Source organism: Protomyctophum parallelum, assembly GCF_964188405.1.
Source record: "Protomyctophum parallelum genome assembly, chromosome: 15".
Classification (NCBI taxonomy): domain Eukaryota; kingdom Metazoa; phylum Chordata; class Actinopteri; order Myctophiformes; family Myctophidae; genus Protomyctophum; species Protomyctophum parallelum.
The window spans coordinates 17882315-17902569 of NC_139710.1; the positions used below are offsets into that span (position 1 = coordinate 17882315).

Consider the following 20255-nt stretch of genomic DNA (forward strand, 5'->3'; position numbering starts at 1 on the left):
TCATGCTTATTTATACTTCATACTTTATACTTCATAGGCCTACTTTCACCTAGAAACTTCGTTCAGCTATCTTTGGATTCTTTTTATTGTTGATTTAATGTTTGTGTCGAAATATTTAACTTTATTTTAATCCCATGGTGAAAATCATCCAACCCACCTAGCTTTGGCATACTTTTTGTAGAAACCTTTAAGACTTTTGAATATGTCACACATTTTCACAACAAAATCACAGTTCAACTATGCTTCTATGCAGTATGCACAGCTTTGTGTGTTTGTATGTATGAGCACGGAATGTGCTCAGCTGATTGGCTGAGCACAGCATGTGATGTATGATAATGTATGATGATGTATGCGCCACACATGCATGGTTTTTAAGGGAATAGGTCAAATGCAGTGCGTGATTAGGCACACCTAAAAGTGTTCTCAAAATAACTTGTGCTCACGGCCAAAGTATTCCCCAGAATTTATAAACCGAGATCAAAATCAAATTCCGTTTCCCTAATGAGTCTGACCGTGATATGATTGTGTATTCTATTCCAAAAATCACTGATTTTCCGGCATGCCCAAAAAGAATGCAGGTTACCCTCTTCCATCTGACACTTCCAACAATATGGGTTTTCCTTCACACCCAAATCCTATTCCAAAACTGTTTTTCTTTTAAGATTTGTTTTTTCTGCCTTTATTGATAGTTTCAAGTGAAGCTTGACATAGGAAAGAGGAGGGGAGAGACATGCAGCAAGGGTCGTCATGTGCGGGACTTGAACATGCAACTCGCTGTCAGGCCAGAGCCTATATGTGGCATGCACCTGGACCACTAGGCCACAGGACACCCATTCCAGACACCTCTTTGTCCCCTCACTGTCAGAAAGCATAGAGTAATATATAGAAGTCTCATCATGTCCATTATTTTTGTGGGGCGCTAGCCCCTTCCTATACACAGGTTTAATGTTTGTCTTTAGTTCAATGATTGTTTTGTAAACGCATTGACAATGAATGGAAAATGTACGTCATCATAATGTATCATTTACGTCATATTGTCTCTTTATTGTTAATGATGATTAATGTTTGTGTTTGCACCGTTTCTTTACATCGCCATTACATCACCTAATCAACATGAGTCAGAACTAAAAAACATTGCAAGGATGCAACTGGGACGTATCCTCAGTGATGTATCCCAAGGTCATCTGGGTTTCGGGTCTTCCAACATCATACCCCTCACTCGGGTGACCCAGCCGGGGTGATCAAGTCCAGACTTACGTCCCAGTAGCTACCCTCGGTCAGTCCCATTAGGGACACACAATCTGCTGCTTCAGAACTACTCTGCCTAGTCCCTCCGGCGCGTGGAGGGACTAGGCTCTGTGGGTTGACTCCTGGCCGGGCACCTCCTACGTCTCACCAGGTCCTCTCCTGCTCTCACCAGGTTCACCTGCAGGACCTGTGCGCCGCACCAGATTCCCAGCACCAGACACTTCATTCGGGAGTGGTGGATTCCGCACTCTCCACCGGGGCCAACGGTGGTGCCGCAGGCTCCACTTGCGGCTTGAATGGCCCTCCTAAAGGCTTAAAGTCAGACTGTAATATATTAGCGCCCCTCACTTCACACAGGTGTGATTTTTTATCTTCATATAGGTCCCCAAGGGTATGGGTACCTTTATCTATCCATTCTGTCCAAACGAAAGTGGATTTGACTATACACAATTTGAACAGGTCTGTAACTCTGAAAGTGTACACATTTATTTAATAATAGCCTTTTTCAGGGCATACAAGTCATCAGGCATATGATCTTACAATACTGAGAGTCATTTCAGAACATTCCATTCATGTATGGTGGTTACAATGTTAAAATAGAAGTTTCGCACAGATAAAATAATTGAAAACATTCAAGTATTGTTTTTGTTTCATTCTACTGCACGCGCGCACGTTCCCACACACGCACATGCACACACGCACACACAAACACAGTTCATCGAAATAATCAGCGGCGACTCGTGGGGTGGGGGCTAAGAAATCCATTATACTAGGCTACCCATAGTTCACCCTTGCACTATATAGGTCTCTTTCCTGATTGGATGAAATTGGTAACCCACCTGAAAATGTATTTTCTGGGCCCGCCAGGTGCATGCCGGTCCAGGTGCATGCCACATATAGGCTTTGGCCTGACAGCACGTCGTGTGTTCGAGTCCCTGATGACCTTTGCTGCATGTCTCTCCCCTTCTCTCTTTCCTGTCAGTCTTCACTTGATACTATCAATAAAGCCAAAAACAAATCTAAAATCACTCTCCCCCTCCTCTCTCTCTCTCTCTCTCTCTCTCTCTCTCTCTCTCTCTCTCTCTCTCTCTCTCTCTCTCTCTCTCTCTCTCTCTCTCTCATTAGCAGGCAACAGTGCTGCACTGTCTCTCTCTCTGTTTCTGGCACAACAGCGCCCCTACTGGTACTAATAGTCATACTCGTGCTCACAGTCACATAGGTGCATGGGTGGGTTAACATCACATAGATAGGCGGACATGGACATTGCTGTTCTTTGGAGTGGTTGCACCACTCAAAAAAACCCCACTATAACGCAATATTTTCGTGCTCGGACCCTGCAGGGACCCAGCCACACACATAGCTGTCTATAGGAGTGGTTGCACCACTCAAAAATAAAATGTATTTTCTGTTTATCAAACACTATAGCCATGATATAGCATACTATCAGAATTACAAAAAGACAAAAGACCAAAGACAATCACTTCTACCACCTTTAAGTTAGATCATTAAAGTAATAATTAATGTTGGTCTCAGAATTTCAAACAATGGACTACATCTGTGTGCATAAAGGGGCCAAGGGCTAATATTTTGCTAATGAAGTAGGGCAGCCATAGCTTAATGGGAGAGGTCACCTGAGATTTGAGAATCGGAAGGTCCCTGGTTTGACCCCCATCTCCGCTCTGTGTGTCATAGTGTTCATGAGCAAGACACTTGACCCTTAACTGCTCCCTGACAAACTGTTCCTAATAAATAGGATGGGTTAAATGCAGAGGACAAATAATATGTAGGCCTATGTGCAAATGAACTGTGAATGAACAGAATTAACTGTACTTAAAGTATTAAAACTTAGATTTGATTTTCTTTTTACATTTTAACCACACAATCGTGTATGGTTAAAATATACTTTTTAGATGGGGGTCAGCTGTGGCCAAAAAAGGTTTGCAGCACGAATTTTTCGCATAACTGAATTGCCACAATATAATCTTGGAAATTCATGTGATTTGTGATATCTGCAGTGACACATCATGTTGTTCCCCTATTTTGCGATACAATGTAACACTTGATAGTAGGCGTTTCTGGTATGAATGTATATAAAAATCGCCTTCAATCGCCTTGTTACACGGACATCATGGCTCACTTCAGCATGCAAGAATCTCAGCTTGAATTGACTGCCGAAGAGACAGATGGTAAGAGATTTTACTAGAAATGTGAAATTACAGAAATATACTACTAAATAAATGCTATTTTATAATGCTAAATGTAACTACCTTTTAGGTTTTTAGACTCACCATGCTGTGTGTGTGTGTGTGTGTGTGTGTGTGTGTGTGTGTGTGTGTGTGTGTGTGTGTGTGTGTGTGTGTGTGTGTGTGTGTGTGTGTGTGTGTGTGTGTGTGTGTGTGTGTGTGTGTGTCCTCTCCAGATTTCCCAGCCCAGTTCAAAATCTTCAAATGGTGCAAGGACAATCGTTACATCTGCGCTGTTGGGAGCCTTCTGAGTCTGGCTGCCATCGTCGGCTTGATCATTGCCCTAAGCGGTAAGACATGTTTTATATATCTACATAATGATGATCCAACATAGTTTTCTTTTGTTCCCAATAGCATACAGAAAACCCATAAAATATGTTGTGGAATTAGTAGTATTACAATATAATAATATACAATACAATTAGTAGTGTGGTACAATTATAGATGCACTAGATCAAATAAAGCAGCTTTTCTTCACGTTTTCATTGACTTATGTCACCTATCATGAATTACTATGACTAAACTAAACTACTATACCCTATGACTGACAGGTGTCTTGTGTGACTGATTATCTATATCACTGAGTGATCTCTTCTCCAGGTTCTGGTACAGTTACAGATACAGGTACAGAGGATGCCAAGGTAGGAAGTTGGCCCTTCTTGGTCCATGTTAGGCATGAAGTCCAACCAGACGTCACCGTCAGGTGCTTTGGTTCCCTGATCAACAGTGAATGGGTCCTCTCTGCTGCCGACTGCTACCTGAAAATGTGGTAAATGAGACAGACTCATCAAGTTTATAGCCTAATCTTTGGCAGCGGGGGCCTGACTGTGATAGGACATACAACTTCTAAGTTCAGCGGTTCCCCACATTTTTCAAAAAAATTGAAACAGAAAGATAAGCAATTCAATTTTTCACTGGTATGTTTTTCTCTTTTCCAGGGCCCACGACCAATTGCTTGTTACCTTGGGGACAGACCTACTACACCCAAATGGAGGGTCCAGAGCTGTTGCTGAAGTTGTGTTTCATCCAGGATATGACCCTGACTCTGGTGCCAACGGCATGGCTCTGCTCCGCCTGGCTTCTCCTGTCCAGTTCACTGACACGATCAGACCTGTGTGTCTGGCATCCAGTGGCAGCGTGTTCAGAAACGGCACTCCCAGCTGGGTCCTTGGCTGGAATAAGACTGGAGAGCCATGTGAGCATGACATCACATGTCACTTGAAATGGTGTAAAGTCACCACATTTGTCACAAAATCCTGTAGAATTCCATTGAATAATGTTTTGACAAACTGCCGAGTTATAATACAAATATGCCAAAAATATGGTCACCTGGTTGATACTATTAACTGTATAAGGCAGCTCAACAGTGAGAGGCTGCAGACTGATAAGATTGTTCTATTTCTATTGTTTCTATCTACAGATCCTGGACCTGTTCAGCATGTCCAGCTTACAGTTGTCAACAACAAAGTCTGTACCATCTATCCAGGACCTATTATGACAGAGGCCATGATCTGTGCTGGTTTGCTGGATAGTGACACGTCATTCTATTATCCGGTATAATGCCATTGAGATGCCATTCAAATCCTAGCTATAACTGAGTAGAACTGAAGAGTAAAACAATGTTAATTTCTGTCTTATCAGGATGGAGGTCCAATGATCAGCAAATACGGCTCTAACTGGGTCCAGTCTGGTGTTGTTATTGGGGATTGGAATTGGCCACGTCCCAGTGCCAGAGTTTTGTGCAGAGTGGACCATTTCGAGATGTGGATCGAGTCCATTGTCAAAACTGGCCTGTGCTTCATCCGGTTTGAGTCTGACAGCAACTCTACCTACCCCGGCCTGCCAGCTGTTGTTGGTTCAGTGCCAATAGGTAATACAGTCTTAGACCAGTCGTTCTCAAACCTTTTCATTTCAAGGACCCCCATTACTCTGAGAGCGTACAACTAGAAGGGTCCATTTCACGCTCTCAGAGTTAAAGAGTTAAGGGTCAATTTGATGCAATTTCTGTCTTTAATGTCTGTAGTAATCTGATTGCCACCAATATAGAGCTGTTTGTCTGTTTATGGTTTAATTATGATCAGGTACACGGTCAGTGAAGGCTGTAATTTGTCATTGTGTACTGTCTCCTTTTTGTCTCATCCTCAGACCCGGTTGACCTTGATGAGTGAATGGTGGGAGCTCTGCGAGCAAATGGTGGGAGGTAAGGTAACGTTTTGTAATCTCATTCAATGGGTACATTGAGTACCCAGTAAGATTAACACTGAGGATTTTATTGTGTACATTCCATTTCAACCTCACGCACGCACGCACGCACGCACGCACGCACGCACGCACGCACGCACGCACGCACACACACACACACACACACACACACACACACACACACACACACACACACACACACACACAGCCCCCACCAGGAAGTGCAGGCATCGGAAACGGCATAGACGCAGAGAAACATAATTATGTGATACTATTACTGACAATAAATACATGCTCTTTGTTTTGTTTTTCTGTTTCCAGATCATGGACTAATGAAGGAGGAGAAGAGTCATGATTGTCTACTGCAACAACTCCAACATGTTCAGCTCTCATCTGCCCGCTTTTCACCTGCACTGCTCCAAAGACCACAACACAGCAGTCCTCCAAGACCTTCACTGGCTTCCGCTCAACAAACCTACAAGAGCCCTCAACAACCTCCCCCCTAACTATCTGTCCTTCTCCACCAGCATGAAGCATGTGATGCAAGAAGTACTTTTTGAAATGTAGACACATTCTGTCACAAGTAAATTCCTGATTTCAAAATATACTTAAAGTACCAAAAGTAACTATATGTAGTGACTCTCTTGGGGCATAATTCACCATGGTTCTTTAAGGGGATTGGGCGGGGCTTCTGGAGGGATTAGGTGCGTGTGTTGTGTTGTCAGTGTGAGTGCAGAGTGTGAAATAAATGTTCTGCGTGCCCAACATCAGAATTTGCAATACTTTCATTCTTTCTGCTACAAGTATTATTGAATTTATTCAGTGTAATTTTCAACATGCCATTCATTCATTCATTAATGTGTTTTATGGCCTACTATATATTGGCTATAATTTATAACTAATCTAAAAGGTATGACAAATAGCTCAGAATAAGTTGAATCGAGTCTTATAACTGATGAGTACCCACAGTTTACTTGAGCTAGCAATTTAAAAAAAAGAAAATAAGCTAAAAACTGATCACAAAGTGACAGGTTAAGAGCTTACAGATCTGCTATTTTTGAAATATCTTGATATGTTTTGATTTTTGAAACACGAGACTGAAAGTGGTAAATAATCCAAAAGGCTTTTAAAATTGTGGAATAGTTTATGGAAAGGTTTCAGGGCTGACATTTATATGGGAGACAGAGACACTGCATGCAAACCACAGCCTTTCATACATTGTGGCAACAATAACCATTTTTTTCAAGTGACAAATCTAATGCAATGCAACTTTCGGTTAGATTTCCCTCATACGAATAAACATATTTCCAGCAGCCATTGTTTCTATATTTTTGCACTCTTTATCCAATACAGTGTAGTCTTCTTTCATTTTATTCCTGCCGTTTTGTGCCCACCTGACATTGGTGCCCAAGACTGAAGCACTGTATTAAAATCCCTGCATTAAGCCTGTTTTCAGTGAACTGAAACATAATACAACTTTAATTTATAACTAAGGGCAGGATAAAGGAACAATACTACTAATAAGGATGAATAGATGAATGAAATTGAATAATACATTTTATTGCTTTTGTGATAAATGAAATGTCATGTGTCAAGGGCCCAGGGCAGGAGTCATCGCCATGCTGGCTTGTGGTGGATATTGTTTTAGCTAAATCCTATTTTTGCCACCGACATACAAAAGAGCAGACAATAATATTACCAGAAACACATAAAGAGCTGTAGCCTTACCAGATCTGTAACTCTGAGAGTGCAGAAATTGAACCAATTAAATGGGGGTCCTTGGAAATAAAAAGTTAGAAAACCACTGTCCTAGTGGACACCATGTCAGTGGCGTATGGACCTGGCGATGGGCCCCGGTGCAAATTATTGTCTCCACCAGGCCGAAGGCATGTGGGGAGAGTATGTTTTGCACTCCGTCCGTCCGTGTGTCCGTCCGTCCGTGTGTGTGTCCGTCCGTCCGTGTGTCCGTGAGCAGCTAATCTCGGCCACCGTTAACCCGGTCGATGCCAAATTTTGCACACACACTCCCTGGATGCCAACGATGAACCTCTGCCCCAAACTTTCCAGAACGGCCTGTTATAGCACCACCAGGAGGCCGCTTTGTGCAAAACAAGTTTTTGCACAGTACACCTACAGATTTTGTCCAAACATCACGCAAATTGGTACACAGTCTCTCTAGAGCCATTCAACGAAACCGGTCTTTCAGATTTCTCAGACTCCATCCTGATTGGTTAAGATTGGCTTCCAAAGTTCACAGGAGTGCTCAGTTTCAAACAAAATGCTGCAAATCATGAACACATCGCGTGATTTCCCTGAAATTGTGCACCCACATTCCCACTAGGCCCAGGACGAAATGCCACATGAACAATTTCAACTCAGACTCAAGGTGGCGCTATAACTGGCCCAAAACTGTTTTTACCTCTAACTGCACTGATCTGTGGATAACTTTGTATGCCAACTCCCTAGAGGCCAAGGAAAAACCTTTGCCTGGAATTTTTCACATCTGCTCTTTATAGCGCCACCAGGAGGCCGACATATGTAAAACACATTTTCTATTATTACTCCTTCAAATTTTATCCAAATTTCACGCAAATCGGTATACACTATCTCCATAGTCATGTGATCAACACGGAGCGGCACCATTTCCCATCTTCCATCCTGATTGGCTAAGATTGGCTTCCAAAGCTCACACGATTCGTCCATTTCGAAAAAAGGCCACAAATCACAAACACAGTGTGCAATTTCCCTTACATTATACACGCACATTTTCACTAGGCCGAGGACGACATGCCACAATTTTTTCCTCAAAATCAGCCTCACGGTGGCGCTATAACAGGCCAATTCCTGTTTTTAGCTATAACTGCATCGATCTTTATACAACTTATGTATGCACACATGGAAAAACATTGTACCTGCATCCCTCGAACACTAACCTCCGGCCCAAATCTTCCTCAACAGCCTGTTATAGCGCCACCATGAGGCCACAACCTGACCTGCCCTGGTGGAGACCTGTGCCGATTGGCACTTTGTCTAGTTTTTTTTTTTTTTTTTGGCCCCTCACCCCCGCCCTAAACACAAGCACGCACGCACGCGCGCACACACACACACACACACACACACACACACACACACACACACACACACACACACACACACACACACACACACACACACACACACACACACACACACACACAGGTCTACGCCTGTGGGACTCATACATAGTGTCTATAATAGTAAATCAGAGTCAAACATATTCTGAAGAAAACCTTAACATTCTGTAATTGGTTCTTATGATCGATGTGCCACGGAAAGGACAGGTCTTTGTCACGGACACATTTTGTCCGTGTGGACACATTGATGACCCCTGGCCCAGGGCAAAGGTCGTAGAGGTCAAGAATGGTTTGGTAAAAAATATTTGGTTTTATACATTTTTTAAACAATGACAAAGAAAAAAGGTGTGCTAAAGTTGCATTTGATGAAATAATTAGACAGTATGATGTTACTGATGTTTTTTGTGTAAAAGGACAGAGGCATGCAGACACACATACACACTGCCCAGACTGAACTGAATTGGTCTCTTGTTTTAGTAGAGACTATAGTCTCTACTAAAACAAGCCTACGTGTATATATAAAGTATACTTCATATATACACGTATATATACACCCCTGGCCCAGGGCAAAGGTCGTAGAGGTCTAGAATGGTTTGGATGAATAAGTAAAAAATATTTGGTTTTATACATTTTTTAAACAAAAAAAGATTACTAAAGTTGCATTTGATTAAATAATTTGTTACTGATGTTTTTTGTGTAAAAGGACAGAGGCATGCAGACACATACACTGCCCAGACTGAACTGAATTAGTCTCTTGTTTTAGTACAAGCCTACATATATATAAAGTATACTTTATATATACACATAGGCTACATCACTATTAGTCATGTACTATGCACTATGTTTTTCTTTTAACTGCAATGATGAGCCTGCAGAAACAAGCATTTCACCCATTGCTGAGCCATGAGGGCCTGAGGCCCATAGGGCAGGAGCCTATCTCCTGTTTCTGTAGCGTGAGGCAGCTTGATGTACAAGTACACCCTGGCGCCTGGACATGACACTAGTATGTCGCAGGGACTTACCCCCAATCCAACCATTGATGCTGAGTGTCAAGCAGGGAGGCACTGGGTCCCATTTTTAGTGTCTTTCTTTGGTATGAACCGGCCGGGGATCGAACCCCGACCTCCCAGTCTCAGGGTGGACACTCCAGAGCCTTAGATAGACTCTGGGACACTAAATGGTAAATGGTGCATTTATAGAGCCTTTATCCAAGGCACTTTACATAGATTGTGCATTACATTCACCCATTCACACACACATTCATACACCGATTGCGGTGGAAGCCATGCAAGGTACCAACCAGCACATCGGGAGCAATTTGGGGTTCGGTGTCTTGCCCAAGGACACTTCGACATGTAGACAGGAGGAACCGGGATTCAAACCGCCGACCCATGGATCATTGGACGACCTGCTCTACCTCTTGAGCCACAGTCGCCCCACAGTCGACACTCTCTAACCACAAGGCCACAAGCTGTTACTTGTAAGGTGACAATAAAGTTTGATTCTGATTCTGACGCACGCGCACGCGCGCACACACACGCACACGCATGGGTACTTCCTGTCTTTCAGTACCACTAGGTGGCAGCGCGTAGACGCGCAGCAGCAGTTACGTCGGCCATAATATAAATAGAAGAAGCGTTCCTTTCAGCCATTACTTTCACACTGCAGGCAGGTCGTTGCCAGTCTACTCGGAGGACAGGTCACACATCAACCCAGACAAAATGCTGTCCGTCAGAGTTGCAGCGGCTCTTGCCAGGGCCCTTCCCAGGAGAGCTGGATTGGTAAGCATTTCAGTGAAATTGAACGGTTTTGTATCTGGAAATAATGTTTGACAGTTTCAATGTCCACGTTAACATTGTGGGCGTGAAGGGTATAATGCTGCAGGCCTCGGCTCGAACACCGCTAATGTGAACTTGGGGACAAAATGTGCACAATCCAAAATGGGGGCGGTGAGACATGTCTCAGGGGGTTAACAGTTTGATATTAAATTAATGTTTAAATACGAGTTTCCCTATATTTATATTTATATTCGATTCGTGACAGTAAATTGCTGTCTCTCGTCTTGCATTGGGCTTATATGCAAGCTAAGTTTGAGCTAAGCTAAGCGGTGCTAACGCTAGCCGAATGCGCCGTTCACTGAAGCACACGCTCTGAAGGTCAGAAAGACTGACAGCGCATGTTCTCTCTGCAGACACTCAGTCTGCCCTGGAAATGTTCACAATATCCAAGTGCCATGTTCTCTGTGTCTTTTTGATTTTAAGAATGCATATTTTTATAAGAATGTGTGAATGTTATTGACGCTAGGTGGCGAAGACACTTCCAGCCGCTTGCGTTGGGGTCAACCATCTGCACACACACAGAGCACTGCTGGCTGCAAAGACTGGTGAGAAGGAACATGACTTTAAATGTCATCAAGTTAATTAATTGATTATAAATATTCAGCTGCAGCATGTCTCTTTATTGTAATCTGAGGCTACTGCTGTATAATCAGTCACGACTATTTATAGCTTGTAAATGTTTCTTGCGCACTAGAAAGAGGGATTTCACTTTAAAACTAGCACTGCAGGCATCTGGCTTCTGTGCATTCTAGATATAGATTTTAAGTTGCTTGATTCAGTATTTGAATATTATATTTTTGGTTTAACACACCCCTCCTACATAATAAAGCCCTTTGAACTTCTACCTCTGAATGTAACAAAGTTATTGTAATTGAAAATGCATGTTCCTGCTTCTGATGACAGGTATTGTCCTTCTAGTGTGTAAGGGGGCCATGCTTTAAGAAAATGTCTACGTCTACCATGAAGGTCACATTCAATGGACACCACTTTTGTCTGAGCCATATGTGTGTGTGTATATATATTTTTCCAGGCACTGCTGAGGTGTCTTCCATCTTGGAGGATAAAATCTTGGGAGCAGACACCTCTGCTGACCTAGAGGAGACGGGCCGTGTGCTGTCCATCGGTGATGGTATTGCCAGAGTGTATGGTCTCAGGAATGTCCAGGCAGAGGAGATGGTGGAATTCTCTTCTGGACTCAAGGTAGATGAAGTAGAAAGTCTAAATCATAACCTAAGTCTGTTTTATTTTTGATTAATTACTATATATATATTTTTTTAAATAGTGTCTGTATATCATTGTCTGGTAGAAACCTTGTGTCGAACTGTTCTTTTGTTAAATTAAATCTTTATTAACCCATTCTGAGATCAGATTGTAAAAATGTCCTGACAGTTTTCTGAAAAAGCTATGTTTCTGTCAGTCATTCTTCGATTTTTCAAAAATAGCAGACCTACAAGCTCGTAGCGTGCCACTCTGTGGCGTGCTATGAGCTTGTAGATATGCAATTTTTCAACACCAAAAGGGGTTCCTGCCCCAAAATGGGGTGGTAATGGCTTTCACTACTTTAGTGCGACACTTGTATGATAACGGGCTTTAATTTATGACAAGTAGTAATGGGAAGGACTAAAATTACATGGATGCTTTCCTGAATTGAAAGGTGTAACTGTGTCTATAGGCTTTCCAGTTCTAACTGGGTTAAAATTCCACACTTCCACACTTAACATGACATATAATTTCTTCTCTTCCAGGGTATGTCTCTGAACTTGGAGCCTGACAACGTTGGTGTTGTGGTGTTCGGTAATGACAAGCTGATCAAGGAGGGTGACATTGTGAAAAGGACTGGTGCCATCGTGGATGTGCCTGTCGGTGATGAGCTTCTGGGCCGTGTAGTAGATGCTCTGGGAAACGCCATCGATGGAAAGGTTGGCACCAATTATTTTTCGTAAATTGCCCTCGAGTGATTTTGACAATCGCCCATTAGGGCCGATTCATACTCCTATTTTAGAGCTGAATAAAAGTCGGTTCGGCTCTGTAGAGCCTACAATGTGACGTCATTTGAGGTTCGGGGGGGGTACCGTCCTAAAGTCGGCTCTTTGGTGCTACTGAGCCAAAATCATTTCGGCACTACAGCGCCGAAACGGTGGTAAAATGGGAGTATGAATCGGCCCTTAGTTTAAAATGTAGCACCAAATATTATTTATCTTCATATAAATACAATTGTCTGCATTGTATTTGGTTTACCTTTACTCTATACTATAGTCTTTAAAAAAAAATACACGATGGCATTGTTTTTTTATTATTATGACAAAAAATAGTCCATTGATTCACCCCTTTTTTGTCCTCAGGGTCCTCTAGGCTCCAGCATCCGTAGGCGTGTGGGTCTCAAGGCCCCTGGCATCATTCCCCGTATCTCTGTGAGGGAGCCCATGCAGACTGGCATCAAGGCTGTGGACAGCTTGGTGCCCATTGGTAGAGGTCAGCGTGAGCTGATCATTGGTGACAGGCAGACTGGGTGAGTTTACTTGGTTATTTTATTCTTTGAAGTTGTAGTGATTAGTGAATGGAGCCCACAGCTTGTATACAATTAATTGCTTATCTACCCACTGATGTGTCGCTATGCGTCCTGTGTCGGACTCAATTACATACATTTTCAATATAATTGAATATAACTACTTAATTGAAAACCTAACCTAGCCCTACCGCCACAAAGAATTTCTTAATGTCCTCCAACAGCAAAACAGCCATTGCCATTGATACCATCATTAACCAGAAGCGCTTCAACGACGGAACAGACGAGAAGAAGAAGCTGTACTGTATCTACGTGGCCATCGGCCAGAAGAGATCCACCGTGGCTCAGCTGGTGAAGAGGCTGACTGACGCTGACGCCATGAGGTACACTATCGTGGTCTCTGCCACCGCCTCCGATGCTGCTCCCCTGCAGTACCTGGCCCCCTACGCTGGCTGCTCCATGGGAGAGTTCTTCAGAGACAACGGCAAACATGCCCTGATCATCTATGATGACTTGTCCAAGCAGGTGAGAGTGTGAACACTGAGCTATTGCTCTACATATTGATAGCGGTGCCATTCAAATGGAGGCACCTTAACAGTTATCGCGTCATTGGCGTACATCTACAGCAATTAATAAATGATACGCTCCACGCCATTGATGTACGGCAATTGGTGTGTTCTAGTGCTTTTGATTGATCAAGTCATAATGCTACTCACGTTGGCATCTGGTTGCTAGCTGTTGTCAATAACACTGCATCATGCCATCTTGATCGTCGTGCCCATAAACATCCACTGTTTCTTTCAATCGCCAGTATCTCCTATTCCTTGTCCCAGATGGCATTTTTGGTCAAAACAAGCTTTTAGGCTGTGATCCTTCTACATGTTATAGCAGCACCCGTGGCAAACATGGACAGATGTTACATCGTCGCACACGGTGATTTGAAGATCCAAAACTCCAGACCTTATGTTGGGGCCTAACATAAGGTCTATACTTCCGGTCTGGAGTTTTGGATCTTCAAAATAAGAGCTGAACAGGGAAAAATGCTGGCGTGAATTATATCAGTTATCAATAAATGCTGGTGTAGTTTGGATTAACTTGTATAGCACACATTGTTAACCCCACCAAAATAACAATACAAAGCTGCAAAAACATTGGCAATGTGAAAATCTGAACATCTGACTTGTGAGGACTTTGAGCTCTGCTCTAATTAAAGGCTATAGTTGCTAATAACTAATAGCTGCATCATTCTCTCTCCCCAGGCTGTTGCCTACCGTCAGATGTCTCTGCTGCTGCGTCGTCCCCCTGGTCGTGAGGCCTACCCCGGTGATGTGTTCTATCTGCATTCCCGTCTGCTGGAGAGAGCTGCCAAGATGAATGAGAACTTTGGTGGTGGCTCTCTCACTGCCCTTCCCGTCATCGAGACCCAGGCTGGTGACGTGTCTGCCTACATCCCCACCAATGTGATCTCCATCACAGATGGACAGGTGTGTCAATGGAATTTTGTAGGATTTTCATTGCTATGGTTGTTGGTAATCTGGCACATACAAAAAAACATTTATTGCTACTATAATTTATTTTCTCTGCTGTAGATCTTCTTGGAGACCGAGCTGTTCTACAAGGGTATCCGCCCAGCTATCAACGTGGGTCTGTCTGTGTCCAGAGTAGGTTCTGCTGCTCAGACCAAGGCCATGAAGCAGGTAGGTTTAAATTCCTCATGTGCTACAATGACTACACCTTTTTGCATATAGCACAGCATGGATGCTATAGCTCTTCAATTAAAAGGGTATAATCGCACACATCCTAAACCTAAATCCTCTGATTTGTCCTTGGTAGGTGGCTGGTACCATGAAGCTGGAGCTGGCCCAGTACCGTGAGGTTGCAGCCTTTGCCCAGTTTGGTTCTGACCTGGATGCTGCCACCCAGCAGCTCCTCAACAGGGGTGTTAGGCTCACTGAGCTGCTCAAGCAGGGACAGTACTGTGAGTACATCAAATCTCTTGTTTGTGTTGCTACAAAGAATATACACAATATGCTAAGAACTTGTGCTATGTGCATTCCTCCTGCAGGCCCCATGGCTATCGAGGAGCAGGTAACGGTCATCTATGCTGGTGTCAGAGGTCACCTTGACAAGATGGAGCCCAGCAAGATCACAAAGTTCGAGAAGGCTTTCCTTGCGCATGTCCTCGGCAGCCACCAGGAGTTGCTTGCAACAATTAGGTGAGTTTGCCACATTAATAATTGGACAGGGGGGGGCACCACGATATCGCTTGACACCACTGTCTTATTTTGAATTGTCCTAACCAGCTGTTCTTTGCTTCATGTTTCAGGACCGATGGCCAGATCTCTGAGACATCAGACGCTAAACTGAAGCAGATTGTGTTGACCTTCCTGTCTACTTTCGAGTAACTGCTAGCTAGCACTTCCCTGTTTGATCTTCAGTGTCCATGCTATGTGTCCTGTGTCCTCATGCTTTATGTATGTCAGCACACTGAAGGCCAAAACTCCCTGTACAGATTTCCGAAGAATAAACTTTTACAACCCTACTATGCTGTAAAATTCTGTTTTGATTATAAGCCTATACAGTTGTGAGTTGGTGAACCAGTAAGCACATTTCACTTGTGGCACATCAGATGGGCCAACATACTATTTGGAAAAGAACATGGGCACTTGTTGGGGTTTAAAAAATATATATATATCCCAGCTAATTTCTCATGTTTAGTTTGTTCTAAGATGCATTTGTTGTAGTTATTGAATTTAACAATGCATTTACCAGACTGTCAAACCCACATGTACTGAGCTGGCCGTAGGGCATTCTGAGGACAAATGCATAGCTTATAAAGTGGAGGTGTACTGTTCCTGTCTGCCCATCAATGCTGGTGCACTGTATGATTGTATTGACAGTGTAAGCCTTGTCTGCAAAATAAAACTTGGTTTGCAGGATTGGGTGAAATGTTTGATACAATAAACATGGTGACGTTTGTCAAAAGGAATCAACCATCTGTCGTTTGTACCATCATGCCTTGCCCCTTTTTATTTTATTTCCTGATGTAGCTTAATATGTGAATACTGAGACTGTTAGTACAAGGGTTTAATGTAACATGCCTGGTAATTTTTCAATATTAACGTTAAGCCAACATTGCATCCAAGCATTTGCAATAGTTTCCTCGTTATTGCTGTACTTAATGTGTCCAGTAGATGGTGATATTGGCAAAGGTTTTAGCAGTTCAGGAGTCTGGAACTGACATGCCCCGAAATAAGTTTTTGAAGTATTTACTAACAGTTTGCAGAATTACAGTACATTTCAAGCACAACTCTATACATAAAACTTAACTGGACGACCAATAAAGGACTAGACTTGTTTACAAGCGGGTCCAGATCAATTCATAACATTTAGAGACCTATACACTATATATATATATAGCCAAAAAACAGGAAATCAAAGGAGGTAAAAAGGGGAACAAACAGTGAGGGGGAAATATTTAGTTTTTTTGTTTTTTACCTCCTTTATGATGAATTCCTGTTCTGTGGCTATATAGAAGTGTATTTGTACATTTCTAAATGTTTTGATGAATGAATTGAACAAGGTGGACCCTCTTGTAAACAAGTGTAATGCTTTATTCAGTTTATTGGGTCGTGCACTTACAGTTAACAGTCTTTGTATTGAGTTGTGCTTGAAATGTACTGTAATTCTGCAAACTTAATAAATATTTCAATCAATAAAAACAAACTGGGGCCAGTTTCGAATAGCAGCCATCCGTAGGTGGCCTTTCAGAGCGGTTTTGAAGGAGTCAATTAAGGGATTTACATGTATTAATGACTGTTGGTAGGGCGTTCCACATTTTGGTGGCATAGTCCCTGGGTTGCACATGGTTTGTTGAGCTCCCTCTGGTGTTGTGTGAGTGGACTTCGTTGACATTAAGGAAGTATTTAGTCAAGTACAGGTATCTTGGTGGTGTATCGAATCTTGTGGACCAGCCCATTGCAAGATGCTGTACTCTGTCGTCAACCCTAAGCCACTCCAGCCTGTCAAAGTGGGCAGGGGTGAGGTGGGTTCAGGGAGTGAGCCCAAGTAGTAGCCTGACCAGTTTGTTTTGGAAAGTCTGGAGGTTGGAGCCTTGTTTTAAGGCCCTTTGAGGTGCTGTGGTACTAAGAGGTGCATGCTAGTCGAAGAAACCTTGTATGAGGGCTCCTGTTAGGGTCTTCAAGGTGTTTTTGACGACCAGTGAGGAGATCCTGTATAGGAATCTTGTTCTTTGGTTGACTTTTTTGATTACATTGGTGGCCATTTTATCACCGGAAAGATTTGCCTCCAGGATGGAACCAAGGTAGGTAATTTCATCTTTTCGTATGATAATTTATTTGTCACCCACTCTAACCAAGAAGCCATCTGCCTTGCTGAGATTTCGATTTGATCCAAAGAGAATGGGTTCAGTTTTCCCCAGGTGTAAAGATAGTTTATCAGCGAGCCAGGTGCAGATTCTACCAAGTTTGGAGCTGAGGGCCTTTTCAACCTGCAGTTTGTTCCTGTCCGAGAAAGCAGTGCTGAGTCATCTGCGAACAGGAACAAATTGCAGTCACAAGCTAATGTCATGTCGTTTAAATATATTAGGAACAGTATAGGCCCTAGTATATGCTCCTTGTGGAACACCACAGCTCACTGGGAGGGGGGGGGGATCTTGGGGGACCTGTCCCTGTTTGACGGAGAGATTTATTTATATGTAGGTGATGATTGGAGCTATAGAGATGGCCGAGTCGCTGAGAAATTTGGAGGGAATATTCAGTCATGGCCAGACGGCCAGTGGCCTTGTGGGGTAGAAGGCTTTGATGTGCTCTACACCAAAGCGCCCAGAGTGGGAGGGCAATTTGTTAACCAGCGTTGTTGCAATGCATAGATTCATAAATAATTTATTGCACCCTTAATTATATTGTCACAAATATTTCTGAAGTTCTGATTGTCAGATTGTTGATTTGATATCTTTGCTATTTGTCATGACGGTAGTTATAGGACTTGGTGACTAATTGTTTCAGTTAATTTTGTAGCCTACAGGGATCTGGTAAAGCAACAAAATGTGACTTCAACAGTGTTCTCTCATCTCGCTTTATCAACTTCTTGAGCACGGTTCAAGGTCACTTACTACATCCCTCCTATACAACCTAGTGAACCTATCTCATCAAATTTGTATTGTGCAAGTAATTTTCTTAACAATTTGAAATATTCACCTTATCCACTGAGACATGGCTTGCTAGTACCACACATGGTGTCTTATATTTAAATTAGCTGTACTTTGTCGATCCTGGCTGTGGGTATAATTCCTCCTACATTTGATCCATCCTAAGTAACCACCTAAATCATATACTAGCTAAATAGACCTGAGTTGCAAATGTATGGTTCTGCACTCTTCCCTCTACAGTCTACACTCTACAGTCTACACCATATCTCTTAGCTGAAAATAGCCAATCTACAAGCATATATTTGTGTCTGAGGAAACCAGCGCACCCGAATGAAACCCTTGTGAACACGGGGAGATGACGCCCTAATTGGCTTCAAACCCACAGCTTTCTGTGCCACCCAGGTTGTGAGTGTTGACTTGAAATAGTTTGCTATTTTCTGGTTTTTCTTATGTCACAGAACAGTTATGTCAATGTAGAATACATGAAAAATTACGTGACAAAAGGAATTTTATTTTTTACCAAGAAAGCACATCAAGGCAGTGTTACAAATACAGTTGTTTAATAGAGTTGTTTATGAGGAAATAATATTTAGAAACTAAAGCAGGTACGGTGGCATGAATAGATCCATGTGTGCAGATGTGGCTGCATTCTTATTAAGCCTATTAATGCCTTTAATGACCCGTTTTATAAAACAATGTAGCTCTTTCAATGTAGACTGTTTCCACTTAACACAGTGGCATTGAATTGATTATATCACGAGCAGCATCATTGCCTGGTGACAGCATGAGCAACATGTGACAAGAGACAGAATGGAGTTGCTGTGAATAAGGACTATTGTCTGGGACAGGGTGACAACACCTCTGCTTCCACAACAACAGCTCAGATAAAAAGTCACAATTCACACCAGGATAGAATTTACACATTTTGTGGCAAATGAAAAAAAAATTGTCCATACCACCCAGCCTAATATAAGCATAATTTGCAACACCCCAATGTAATTGATCCATGGTACACAAATTCATAATAAATGTCTCATTTGTCACTTGCATCTATCCGCCTTGTAGTTCCCCTGCAACATCCCCAGGAAGTTTCACCAGATATTTCAAACATCCATGATTTCAACTAGATCATGAACTTTACTAAAGTACATATTTTCCTGACTATGTACCAGCTTTCAATTCTATCTTGATGGTAATTGTGTGTTGAACACCCAATTCGCAAATGTCTGCAAAATAAATGTTTTGCTCTCTAATAAAATTCCAAATGTCATATGACAAATTCGATCAAAATCACATTACTCCGTTTCACTTCGTATATCTAGCAGCTTGACAAATGAGAACAACCTTTATCATAAGTAGTCTAATTTATATCACAGAGGTATTTCAGTATACAAAAAAGCACAATCCACTAGTTGCCAAACATACGTACACAAGTTATAAAAATGATTGGTGTTTAATGCTGTGACTGTGAAGCCTCCCTTTAACCTAGTTCTCTCTGTTGCTGTAATAGGATTTCAACTCCAAAGATCTTCTGCCATTTACGGCACAGGATCCAAGCCTGTGTATTGACAGACGGTTTCCCCATGTAGGGCAAGTTGACCGCACCTCTTAGCAGAACACTGCTTGAACTGGAAGATCCATATACTATCTCTTATTATGCAGACTTACACTGGGATGGGTGACCCACCCAAACAAGTTTTGAGTATCAATCTCAGCTCAACAATGTGAGTTACATTAAGCTTCTGTTTCAACAGACAAAACCATAGCACGCCCTCAATGTAATTAGCAGGTTTCAAATATGTGATGATTTTTGGCTAATCTCGCAAGATGCCCCTATCATGGACATTATACTAGAGCATGAAAAACCAGATTCACCAGTTTCAGAGATTAACTTATTTTCACAACATTAAAAAAAATGTCTACAGCTTTGGAGCA

At 42.4% G+C, this 20255-nt stretch overlaps 1 protein-coding gene across 1 annotated transcript; it reads left to right on the forward strand.

The window, feature by feature from the left end:
- Positions 1-10433: 10433 nt before the first annotated feature.
- On the forward strand, positions 10434-16143 carry LOC310872204 (ATP synthase subunit alpha, mitochondrial-like). The gene is made up of 11 exons (XM_083783948.1): positions 10434-10587; positions 11111-11189; positions 11675-11844; positions 12390-12563; positions 12987-13153; positions 13375-13675; positions 14410-14634; positions 14740-14847; positions 14984-15128; positions 15216-15366; positions 15477-16143. The coding sequence occupies exons 1-11, from the start codon at positions 10528-10530 to the stop codon at positions 15553-15555; spliced, it is 1659 nt and encodes a 552-aa protein (XP_083640074.1). The 5' UTR covers positions 10434-10527; the 3' UTR covers positions 15556-16143.
- The last annotated feature ends 4112 nt before the right edge of the window (positions 16144-20255 follow it).